Genomic DNA, 12669 nt, shown 5'->3' on the forward strand with positions numbered 1-12669 from the left:
AAATGATTGTGTGGGCGTCTTGAGAATTGAGAATTCATTGATTTATAAATCTGATTGATTACTTATAAGCTTCTAGAGTTTTGATTTACTGGCTTAAGGGATTTGTGACAGCTAGCCACAGAGGGTAGCCGGCTGAGAAGGTAAGAGCGGCCCTGAGGCAGGTGAACTGGAGCTGGGAAGACCACTGACCGGGGTTAGCCAAGAGGCGATGGGACAGATGACAGCGGTGAGCGCGCCATGGCAGAGAGTAGCTGGGCATAGCACAGGATGGAGCCATTTTTTAATATTTCCAAACATGGAAGTCATCTACCTGAGTGATTCTCTCGAGGGCTCATTATGGCGCCAGATTCCATCAACTTCTAAACACACCAGAGTCAATATCCGTATCTCAGGGATAAAAGACACTGGGCTCAGATACAAATATATTTATTTACATTTTTAGACATAATTACATATTTAAGAAATGCGCGTGTTAAGTAGTCATCCTCCATGATTACCCATTGTATGAGCACCCAGCCTTACCAGCTGTAATAAGTTGCACACTTTTATAACCTAACACTTAAGGGTTCTCAGTTTTCTAAGCACATTCCTCCGGGCTGGCACAGTGCTTTCCAATAAACTCCAACTTGAAGATTGAATACTACTATGAGGCGGGAGGCCCGTGAAGTGTTTCTCCTCCCTTCGTCTCAGCTCCTAGCATGATGGCTGGCCAGGGCCCTGCTGATTTCCGTTTCCTCGCCCAGAGCTCTCCTACTACAATCTTCTCTTGCTTATTCTACAACAGATTTTTCTAAAATCCATATTTTCATATCCCCAGGGAATGTTGCAAGTGGAATAAGAAGCAGAGAAGACAGGACGTGGAGAGAGAACACATTGACTGTTTCAGAAAAATCTAAGCAGCAGCAGAAATGTCCCCGCTCCAAAGAGCTTCTGTGTTCGGTCTCAACATTGGATTGTGAACTAGCATGTCTCGACTACATTCTGGCATCTAGTTGAATGAGTTTTTGATTGATTAAACTCCATGTAGCTGCACAGAAATAAAACCCGACTCATTTCTGGAACTCTTTGTAAATCAGCTCAATGCTCTACACTGTGCCTGATCTAAAGTTCAAAAACATTCAACTTTGTAATTACAAGAATGTCTCATATGCCCCACATAGACTAAAAGAGAACAAACAAGGCTAATAGTTATCTGAATATTTCCTCATGAAGCAATCCACTCAGGAGGGTGTGCACGCTAACATGCCCTATAACATGGGGACAGCACTATACACTGCCCACCTCTCTTTTCTCTGCCCATGCCAGATATCACTAGTCAAAAAAAATCTTTTTCTCTGAACCTGGAGGCTGTCTGAGAAAGAATCAATTGGTTCTTGTCAACTGCCTAGTGTTGATAGATATGACCATATTCACTAACCATTTTTGCCACAAGAGAAACGAGACGGAGGATCAAGACAACTCATCCTTCTGCCCACTGAGTTGGGCCAACTCAAGTGCTTTCCTTCCAAAAGATTAGGCATCATCCGGTGATGACGCCTAATAACCGGTAATGCGGTGAAGAAAAGGAGTCAGAGGCACACAGCTGGGAGGATCCTGAACAAAGTCCAGGTGTCCCTTCCTGGGAGTTCATCAGATTTAAGAACTGATGCTAAGATGACTGTCCAACTCGCCGTGAGAAACCAGGACAAGCCCCAGGTGAGTAGTGTCCTTTCCCAGAGATGACTTCCTGTCAGCCAGGCTGCCACCGAGTTGCAGGAGAGGACGGCTCATTTCTTTCTTTAGTCTTTCAGATGGCCTATTGCTGATTGAGAGCAAACAGCTTCGGTCTGCATCTCTGCCATTACCCCACACCATCTGTCTCTCAAAAATAAACATGATTTTGTGGCCAAAGGGAAAGAGGAAGGAAATCTCTAGTCTTCACAGTCCTGCTAATGTGGCGAAACCACTTTCTCAAGACCTGCTTCCAAACTGCACAATGATCTGTCTCGTTTGGTATAGAAAACTACCACACAATCTTTACACTAATATACAAATAGCTTTAACTTTAATTTTTCCTATGCATTCATTAAATAAACATGTTAAATCGTCAGAAAAAAATTGCCACATAAATCTTTTGTTCAACCAACTTATTACTCTGTAACATCGTTTCTAAGGATCCTCCCCCCCCCCCAAATACCAACGACCAGATGCCAATTTCGCAACAGTACTATGCTGTGGAGTTCTTAACAGACACCACTAACAACATAACATCACAAAGCAAAAGGAGGCAAAGGAAGCAAGGGCGGCCCTTCGAAGAAGCTCCAGTGTTGAAGCTAGTCAGAGTCGTGATATGCCAGCTAAAGATTAAGCTATTTCCTAACGTGATCCCTCCCTAACAGCAGCAAGAGGATTTCGGCTCAAAATGACTTTTTTTTTCATATTTTAAGGCAATTAAAAAACACAAACACATTTAATATTTTTATGTGAGTCATATATTAATTGTAACTGAAGACAGCAAAAAAAAATCTGACCCTTCCATTTAAATTCTAAGGAAATATTTCTCTACCTCTGCCAGTCACACATTCAAAACTTAGTATTTAATCAGAAATTAAATCAACAAACAGTCTTTTAATCAGAGATTAAATCAGAAAATGGTCTTTGGCAATAGGATAACAGATAAGCTGCATGATAATTTGTTTAAGCCCCCAGACCCAGAAAACACACAATAAAATTTGTTCCCAACAGATCCATTCACATCATACATATATAAAACCACGAAACACCACAGTCAACATAAATTACAAGCAACAACAATGCTAATAACCAAGAGGTCCTAAAAAAATCAATTTATTTAATACGAATTTAAGCATGCTTAGAAAGCAAAGAATCAAATGAGAAACCGTCAACCTACTTCTTTTCCTATTAAGCGTGGCTAACAAAGGAATTATACAAAGGCTGTAGGATCCCACGACCAGCAGTGCCAATAAGGTAGCATCGTACTGCCTTTCTGAGCCGGCCGGGGGTGTGAGTGTAGAATTGATAAAGATCTTTGAAGAAATACCAGTTTCTGTACAACTGCGAAATCCTCCTGGTATAGTCATTTAAAAAGGAACAAAGCAAGCTTAGGCAGGAGTCACTGCAGCCATGTTCCCGCTCACACCCCTCATGCCTGCTCCCAGTCAATTAGAATGGGGAGGGGGGAACTGTAAGCCGCCACGCACTACACGGAACAGACTAAACCAGCTGCAAATCGGACTAAGAAAGAGACTCACTGATGTGCAGGCTTCATCTGTAAGGGGGACACGCGGCCACTAGACCGGCTCTGTGGGCGCACGGCAAACCCTTTTGTTAACAGACAAAAAGAAAGGACAAAAGCCTTTCGAACCCTCCTTGCCAGGGTCAGGCAGGCTAGTCGGGCAGTGGCCAGATCAACATGGCTGCTCCATAGAAAACCCGGGGTGTGATATTAGGGAACGTGTCTGCTCCAAGCGTCACAAACTCCATCCTTATGGCTTTCAGGGTTTGCTGGTTTCTCTCTGGGTGGTTTTGAGGTTTTTTGCTTTTTTGGTTTTTTTTTTTGTTTTTAATTTACACAGTTGGACAAAGAAATGTAGATGGAAGATGAATTCAGAATAACAAATGCCAGTCATATTTTCAGATTCCCAGAGAATTACCCTCTTTAAATTCCCCACCCCTTTAAATTTCAAACAATACATATGAAAATAATAATCCTCTTTAAATTTAAGTAACATAGCCTTGTCAAGTGCCACTATGCAGCTACTGATGTGCCTCTGAGACCAGCAGCCGCCGCGTTCAGTGACCTGTGTGAAATGAAAGTCCTTTGTCATTAACTTAATGCCTATTGTCTATAATCCATTCTGTCACTTACTTGCTGCGAGAGGTTGAACCAGTAAAAGTCTCTGAGCCTCAGCTAAGTCTCTTCAAAGTCCAAGGTAGTAACCAAGGTATTGGGGCGGAGACAGCGAGGTGGTGGACAGTGTACACGTATGGTAGCCCTGATGCCATTCTGCACCCAGAGGGTTTGACGACTCTGGCCCCATTTCCCACAAAAACAAAAAACCAAAAACAAACAAAAACCAAACAAAACAAAATACCGTGGATTTCTTGTTAAAGCAAATAGCTTGCATCTCCAACTCTTCCTCACAAATGTACACTGTATCTTTCTCCTCACCTACCATATGATGATCCCGGGGACAGCAGGCCCTCCAAAGTTGTTTGTCTGAACCCATCCCTGGATTATTTTGTGAGGAAATTTAAAGAGAAAACACACCAACAAAACAAAACAAAAAACGCTTTTCTGAACACATCTTTTGAATAAAAGGGAACTGGGGAGAGCTTAGCTTCTTTGCCCACTTGACATATAGAAAACAGAATTGGCAAAAACTTTCAGAGTATTTTCAGAGTTTAAATTATTTATGACTATAATTTGTCCACACCCTGTATCTGGCATCTCAAGTAAAAGATTACAAAGCACCTCCACAAGACACTCTTTTGAAAACAAAACCAAACAAAACGGCACTGATGGGTCTCCTGGTCTCCAGCTGGATTACAAGTTCCTCAGCTACTATTCTTTTCCAACAGCCCCACAAACATGTCAGCAAACAATGTACTTTAGGCTCCTTTATACAGCAGGTGCCATTCCTACATAATCATGTCAGGGTCCCCTGGACGTTCATCCAAAGAAATCTATTCCTAAAAAACTTGTTTCCCTGGCAAACTTTCTGAGTAATTATAAAGAAGCAATGTGGAAAACTCCCACTAAAATATAGAGGTAAAATTAATTATCTGTGGACCATTGGCTTTGCCTATGACTACTGCCTCAACAACCCACAAAATGTGACAATCGTCTGACTTACAGTCACTGCTGTAGAGGCTCAGATCGCCGTGGGTGCTGGCCACTGACTGGGTGCTTCCTGCCCTGCATATCAAGGATGCTTTGGACAGAGGAAGTGGTCTAAGCAAATTCATCCAAGAAGGCTGTGCAGCTTTCAAGCACAGAGGCTTTCCTTGGGATTAAGAAAAAAAGTTTCTACCCTCTGAAAACTTGCACTTTAAGCTGGTCCACTCAAACTTCTTTGCTGTCTACTGAGTCGGAATGCAAAATTAATGCTCAGCACCGTGGTACTTCAGATGAGAGACAGGAGCTGCACACACGCTTACTTGTTCTGAATAATTCAGAAGCGGAAGAGCAGAAACGGTGAACCAATTAGGCTACAAGAGGTGTGGCTATAAACCCTGGAGCCTGAAGTAATTAACTCACACATCTTCTCTGATGTGCAAGAAGGATCAGGGGAAAAAATCATTTAAGAATGAAGCCTTTGGTAAAGTCAGGATCAGAGCAGAAACAATCTGATGCTATCCACCTTTCATTTTAACATTAAAATAAGCAGATTTCTCCAGGAGCACCTGACGTGGCCGTATTTAAAAAGAAATAAGTGAAAAATTTAAAAGCCCTCTGAACAAAATCCTGGTTGGGAGAAATCTTCCATTAAATAAAAAGGCTTGAAGCTGAACAGCAGGTGGCGCTGCGCTTACTATTTCCCCCCTATCCACACCCCCCCCCCCCCATTCCTCTTTCATTTTTACAGTTTATTTGCCAAACTTAAAGTGAGGAATGCTTTTCACTCAAATTTCTAACACTGTGTTGCTGGGAAAAAAGGCTTCCATGTGTCTATGTTTCTTAACCTCTGATGTCTTAGGAACACAACTGGATGCTCACACTTAGTGCCTAAAGGTGTACTTGCCAAGAAATTTTTTGGTCAGAACTCTTCAAATGTGCTCTCCCTCTCCTGAGAAGTATATTTGATGCGCTTTATGCTCTCCTCAAGGACTTACTTGAGACTGAACATCAAATTCTCAAGCTCAACCCCATCCTCCTCCTCAATACCAGATCCACTCATACTTAATTCCTTCCTGTGTTTCAGCTTGGGCTTATCCATGCTTTTAGGCAATCTTCAAACGGCTGAGATCACGCTTTCTCTATACATCCTGATGCCGAGTGTCTCCATGCCATCTACGCTGGTAGCACCACAGCCTTAAAGTGCATCAAGGGTTGGAAAGATCTTTGACGAAAATGATGGCGCCATATTTTACCAATAGCATATAAATAAGGGGATGGTGGCAAAATGTTACGTTCCCTGGTTTGTCCCAGCACGTGACAGAGGACTCGCCTGGCATGCATGAGGCCTGGGGTTCAATGCCAGGTACCTTTAAAAAAATTCTATTAAGCCTAAGCTAAGCTGTTAAGAATTATGGCTTCTCCACAAGCCACGCCTGCTGTCCCGGCTTTCGCTCACACTGCTTGCTTCGTGACCACGTTCTGGCGAAGTCGCTAAGAGAGCAGAAGCAACCCGAGTTCAACTCTGTCCCTTGGACGTTACAAAGCAAGTAGTAGAGTGAGCTGCAACAGGCGTCAGCTGAAATCAGTTTTCTTTCCATGCCAGGAGTAAATGACTTAATTCTGTTAATACACTCTCCACCTCTCCATCTCCACCTAGACACTCAATCTCCATCTCTCCATCTCCACCTAGACACTCAATCTCCATCTCTCCACCTAGACACTCAATCTCCATCTCTCCACCTAGACACTCAATCGCTCATTTTACAAGGCAATTTGACTCTTAAAAGTCTATCAATTAAATTTTATCAATTTTATTTATAAAATTCCTTGTTAACAGTTGCAGCAAGGGTTGCACATTCAAACACCAATTCCACTTCCGTTTCCTGCGCCAATCATTTTCACTGGCTTTAAGCGGAATGGAAAGGGGGTATGGCTCAGCGGTTAAGAGCACTGCCTGCTCTTCTGAAGGTCCAGAGTTCAAAGCCTAGCAACCACATGAGATCTGATGCCCTCTTCTGGTGGGTCTGAAGACAGCCACAGTGTACTCATATACAATAAAAAAAAAAAAAGAGGAATGGAAAAGATATTTAGAATACAAATTTATCAAACTGCTACCCAGACGGCAAAAAAAAAAAAAAAGAAAACCCAGGACTGCCTCTGGAAGAGCACTATAGCACTAAAGACTTACAGACCTTTCCTAGTGTGTCTCCGGTGACCTGCCCAAACGCACACTTGTGCATGCTCAGTTGCCATCCCCTTCCCTGCCCCTGCCCCAGCCCACGTCCCTTAGGAAGGTTCCAAGGAAACTCTTAACTGATATCTATTTCACCAAAAAGCTTAACTGGACTCAAGTAATCCTCCTGCATCAGCCTCCAGGGCAAAAACAGACACTTGCCTCAACACCCAGGGTTCCGGTATGTGTGTGTTCGCTCTGCATGCACAAAGAGGTCAACAGTGATCTTATTCCTTAGGACTACTCGCCTAGATTTTTCTTTTCTTTTTTCTTTTTTTTTTTCTTTTTTTGTTTTTGGAGACAGGGTCCTCCCCTGGCCTGGAGCTTGTCAATTAGGCTAGGCTGATGGATCAGTGCGTCCAAGGGTATTACCCGTCTCTGCTTCCCTGGCCTGGCCTGGCCTCCCTCTCTCTCTCTCGCTCTGTGTGTGTGTATATGGTTATGGGTTATGAGGTATTAAACACAGGTCCTGATGCTTGCATGACAAATACCAACTGAGGTATCTCACCCCCCCCCCCACACACACACACACTACACTTTTAATGCTGAGACTACTACTAGTAATTACTAGTTATGTTTTCATGTCGCGAAAGCAACTTAGATGAGTAAACCGCTTTCTTGGGCCATGTGTCTGACTGGGGCAGTGACTCTGATACCTAACCATCATCCCTCTGCTGTGCCTTAGAAAAGCAGCTTCCTGGGTAGTGATTCTGATGTCTCCATCATTTCTCTGCTGTGCCATGGGAAAGCAGCTTCCCAGTTAAAGAAAGAACTAGAGACTGAGGTAGCCAAGTTCCAGTCTGAGCCTGAGCTGCTAGGAGAAGTCGTCCACACAGAAGCCGTGAATGTCTAGCAGGCAAGTTCACCAAGCCTCCCACCATTTCCCTTGGTGCTAAGTGCAAGCTGAGGTGGTTATGTAGATAAACTGCACGTAAATCATGGACACTGCAGAAAGGCCCTGGGTAACACTGAGGAAAATGGGAGCCGCACTGCCGGAGCACCAAACATTTTACAATTTTACATCAAAATCACTATATTCTAAGTAACTCACAAAAACAGCTGGTTTAAGGTGGTAGGTCACTCAAGTATTTGGCTAGTCCCAAACACTATATACCCCCTGCATACATTCAGAAACAATGGCGCTCCACTCCGGGGTTTTCACTTTCACTACCAGTTATGTTTATGAATGGGTCCACTATAAAAACAGAGAAAGAAAAAAATAAAACTGGGAAAAATTGCTTTATGTTCTCTGACAAGTTTTTTTTTAAAGATTTATTTATGCTGGGCAGTGGTGGGCGCACACGCCTTTAATCCCAGTACTTGGGAGGCAGACACAGGCAGATTTCTGAGTTCAAGGCCAGCCTGGTCTATAGAGTGAATTCCAGGACAGCCAGGTCTACACAGAGAAGCCCTTTCTTGAAAAACAAACAAACAAACAAAAGATTTATTTATTTATTGTTATATGTAAGCACACTGTAGCTGTCTTCAGATACACCAGAAGAGGGGTTTGATCTCATTACGAGATGGTTGTGAGGCATCATGTGGTTGCTGGGATTTGAACCCAGGACCTTTGGAAGAGCAGTCAGTGCTCTTACCGGCTGAGCCATCTCTCCAGCCCCTGAGGAGTGTTCTTTCACCTGTGTCACGATCATCCTCACCACCTAAGGCCTCCTCTCTAAATGCTATGCTATATACACGCTTACGCTATTTCCATATACATGTGAATACACTGTAGGCTGGGATCTGCACATGAGGGAGACATGTGATTCTTATCTGAGTTTGGGCGACCTCAGCATACTTTGTAACTATTTTTCTTGAAGCTTCAAGATTTCACTTTTCTTTACAGCTGGATAATATTCTATATTACCACATTTTCATTATCTGTTGAGAGCCATATCTAGGTTGGTGTACCACCCTTGTTGTTGTGAATACGGCAGCAAGACAGCATGGTCTCTCTAGTAGAGCGTGGAATTCTCCCAGGATGGGCCCAGAAGTGGAATAGCTGGGACACTGGGTAGCTCTACTTTATTTTTACAAACTTCCAAACTGATTTCCAGATAATGTATTGATCTGTACTCCCACCAGAAATGAGTGGCAATTTCTCCGAATCCCCACCACCACTTATCCGGTTTCTTCATGACCCCCACTCTGCCTGGAATAAGGTTGATTCTCAACGTAGTCTTAATTTACATTTTTTCCTGAAGACTAGGAATATTGAATACTTAAAATATAGTCTTTGGTGTCTATTCTAAGAAGCGTTCATTTTGTCAGATTAGCAGTATTTTTTCCCCAGTTAGAGATAAGCTTCCTGCCTGAAGTGTGGGTGGTAACGATAGTCTCCTGTTTTGGGAGCTCTTTGGCCCACAGTTGATGGCTTCTTTTGCACAAACTTTCTAATTTCAGGAGATCCCGCTTGTTGCTCCTCGGACCTCGTTCCTGCGTTGCCGAGCTCTGTTCGGAGATGTGCTGCCACATCTGTCTTCGGGAACATTCGCTGCCTTTCTCCTGCAGCTTCACTTTATGAATTAAGAGCTTTTGATCTACTTGGAGTTGATTTCCGTCCAGGCTGGGTGATACGGATCTAATGTCTCTCCTCTGCACGTCCTTTTGTTGAAAAGGCCTCTTTCCACAGCTTGGTGTTCGGCTCTCCACCCTCCTTGCCTATTTACACATCTTCTCTTCTACCCCATTGCTTTAAGGGCGAATTCTCATACCCAGCTGTCTTTGTCATTCTATCTCCGCTTTATAATTTGAGGTTAAGAATCACGACACCTCCAGCCATGTTGACTCCTTTGGACTGCTTTGGTTATTCGCCATCTTTTTTTCTTTAGTTCAATATGAATTATGACTGTTTAATTCTTAATCTGTGAAATGACACTAGAATTTTGATGGCTGTTTCTATACATATGTAGACTCATTTTGTAATTATAACCATTTTCACAATATCAAGTTCAAGAGCATGAAAAAAGAAAAAAATCACACATTCTATAAATGTTAATAAATTTTATAATGAAACAGTCGCAGGAAAACCTATTGCAGTATTATGGGACGATCGTGGGGCATGACGAGATGGGGTATACTGCAAAAGGAAAATGCAGCGGTGAGACATCTCCATTCGCTCTTCATTACTACTGTTGAACCATTTATTGGTATGGATTTTCCCTGGATGTCGAGCACAGTTAACAACAAAAAGTCATCAACGCTGAAGTCAACGGGGCCACATTCAAACACGCGACACCCAGTACAAAGTGGATCCAGAAACCGGACGGACGAGGTAGATTCCAGAGTCCATCTGCCAGCAGGAGCTGGTTGTCCACCCTTCTGATTTCACTAAAGGACACTAAGTCAATGCCTCCATTCACAGCTTGTATGTGATTATTATGAAGGCAGCCTCTTTACTACTGGGAAATCGAGATTTCCTAATAGGTTTCCAAGCCTTGAAATGAAAGCCAAAGAATGCACCTCCCAACGGCCCCCCTTTGTCCTCCACTTCTGTGAAATACTTTAGTCTCCGAGAGAAAGCCCCAGGGCCTAAGGTGCATTGCCAGTCTCCCAGCGCTGACCCAGCCTGGAAAGGCCTGGGAAAAGCTGGGTGAGCACACACTGCAAGAGAAGGAAGGACAGAATCCCCAGAGCCACAAACCATCTACCAGCCCAAGTGGTTTCCCATCTCTGAACTATCGACCAGTCACCAACAGAGACTTAACACAGCATGGGAGACGGTTCAGCATCGGAAAGCATGTCTCAGTTCATATTTGATAAAATGAGTTGGGGCTGGAAAGGTGGCTCAGTGGTTAAGAGCACTGGCTGCTTGCTATTCCAGAGGTTCTGAGTTCAAATCCCAGCAACCGCATGGTGGCTCACAACCCATGACATGGTATCTGGTACTCTGGAGCGTCCATTCTTAGTGGGAACACAGATGACAGGGTAAAGCAAAGAATAATGATGTTGAAGATGCAGGGATTTCACAGCTGGGAGAGAGAGACCACTAAATGCCAGATGGGAACTGTAAACCTGAATTTTGGTAGTGGATATATAGTGGAGAGATGGAGAGAGGCATGGAAGGCGGTCAATATTTGAATCAGAATTTGATTGCATGGTGGAAGGCAGGCCTGCCCAAAGGGAAGGGCAGAGATGAGGAGCACAGATTAGGAACAGGCATATGCCTGAGCAAAGGGTACGGGAATTTTCTCTAGACTATGAGGAGGTGACTGAGGTCACTTGGTAACACTTAAACATTAATAAGGCAGGCAATCAGCAGGGACACTCAGGAAGACAAAGTGCCAAATGAAGAAGTGGGGTTCATTTACAGCTGTGGTTATAATGTCAGATACATGCAACGACATAAAAAACCTTTGTAGTCATTATCTACAGTAACTAGGAATTAGAAAATTAAAGTAAAACCCAAAGCAATAACAAATATCAAGTTATAATAGAAATAAATTACATATTCTCAAAATGACGGCTGTATATCCAATTGCAATTAACTCTAATGGGTCAAATGCTTTCATTAACAATGTACATCTACTAAATTAGTTTCACTGGAGAGTACTGTAATATTAAATGTCCTTCAAATAAAACTAATAGACTGCTTATAAATACAAACTAAGTAAGAGCTTTTGTGTATGTCAGGAAATTTTTTTAATTTTTAAGATTTGTTTCTTTTAGCAACAGAAGTTATACACATGAACAAATGTATACATATACCCTGTCCCTCCCAAATTCACCCAAAGATAGATTTGACTGTGAATACATGCTAACTTTCCCCCAAATCAACATTATAATTAATGCAATTTTAACTCGATCTATCTTTTAAAATGGTGTTGAGAAAGAAATACCTTTTTAAATTTTAATCATTAAGATCCAAATAGCAGGGTGTGGAGAAAGAGGAACATTCCTCCACTGCTGGTGGGGTTGCAAATTGGTACAACCACTCTGGAAAGCAGTCTGGCGATTCCTCCGAAAACTGGGCACCTCACTTCCAGAAGATCCTGCTATACCACTCCTGGGCATATACCCAGAAGACTCCCCACCATGTAATAAGGATACATGCTCTACTATGTTCATAGCAGCCCTATTTATAATTGCCAGATGCTGGAAAGAACCCAGGTATCCCTCAACAGAAGAGTAGATGCAAAAAATGTGGTATATCTACACAATGGAGTACTATTCAGCCATTAGAAACAATGAATTCATGAAATTCTTAGGCAAATGGATGGAGCTAGAGAATATCATACTAAGTGAGGTAACCCAGACTCAAAAGGTGAATCATGGTATGCACTCACTAATAAGTGGATATTAACCTAGAAAATTGGAATACCCAAAACATAATCCACACATCAAATGAGGTACAAGAAGAAAGGAGGAGTGGCCCCTGGTTCTGGAAAGACTCAGTGAAACAGTATTCGGCAAAACCAGAACGGGGAAGTGGGAAGGGGTGGGTGGGAGGACAGGGGAAGAGAAGGGGGCTTACGGGACTTTCGGGGAGTGGGGGGTCTAGAAAAGGGAAATCATTTGAAATGTAAATAAATTATATCGAATAAAAAAAATAAAAATAAAAATAACTAACAACAAAAAAAAAAGATCCAAATAGCTT

The 12669-nt window shown here is 42.7% G+C and overlaps 1 protein-coding gene across 6 annotated transcripts in view; it reads right to left on the bottom strand.

The window, feature by feature from the left end:
• The window catches only part of Mtus1 (microtubule associated scaffold protein 1), a 149974-nt gene that overhangs the window by 65605 nt on the left and 71700 nt on the right, over nt 1-12669 (bottom strand). For 2 of the 6 annotated variants that reach the window (XM_052162377.1, XM_052162381.1), the window contains exon 1: nt 2891-3080. The exons of 2 other annotated variants lie outside the window; for them this stretch is intronic. In XM_052162377.1, coding sequence (XP_052018337.1) covers nt 2891-3080 — 190 coding nt within the window. Of the gene's footprint in view, nt 1-1417; nt 1829-2890; nt 3081-4856; nt 5007-12669 lie in introns of those variants that run through there. 2 more of the 6 variants (XM_052162382.1, XM_052162379.1) reach the window with 2 other exon arrangements.

Source organism: Apodemus sylvaticus, chromosome 18, assembly GCF_947179515.1.
Source record: "Apodemus sylvaticus chromosome 18, mApoSyl1.1, whole genome shotgun sequence".
NCBI classification, from domain to species: Eukaryota; Metazoa; Chordata; class Mammalia; order Rodentia; family Muridae; genus Apodemus; species Apodemus sylvaticus.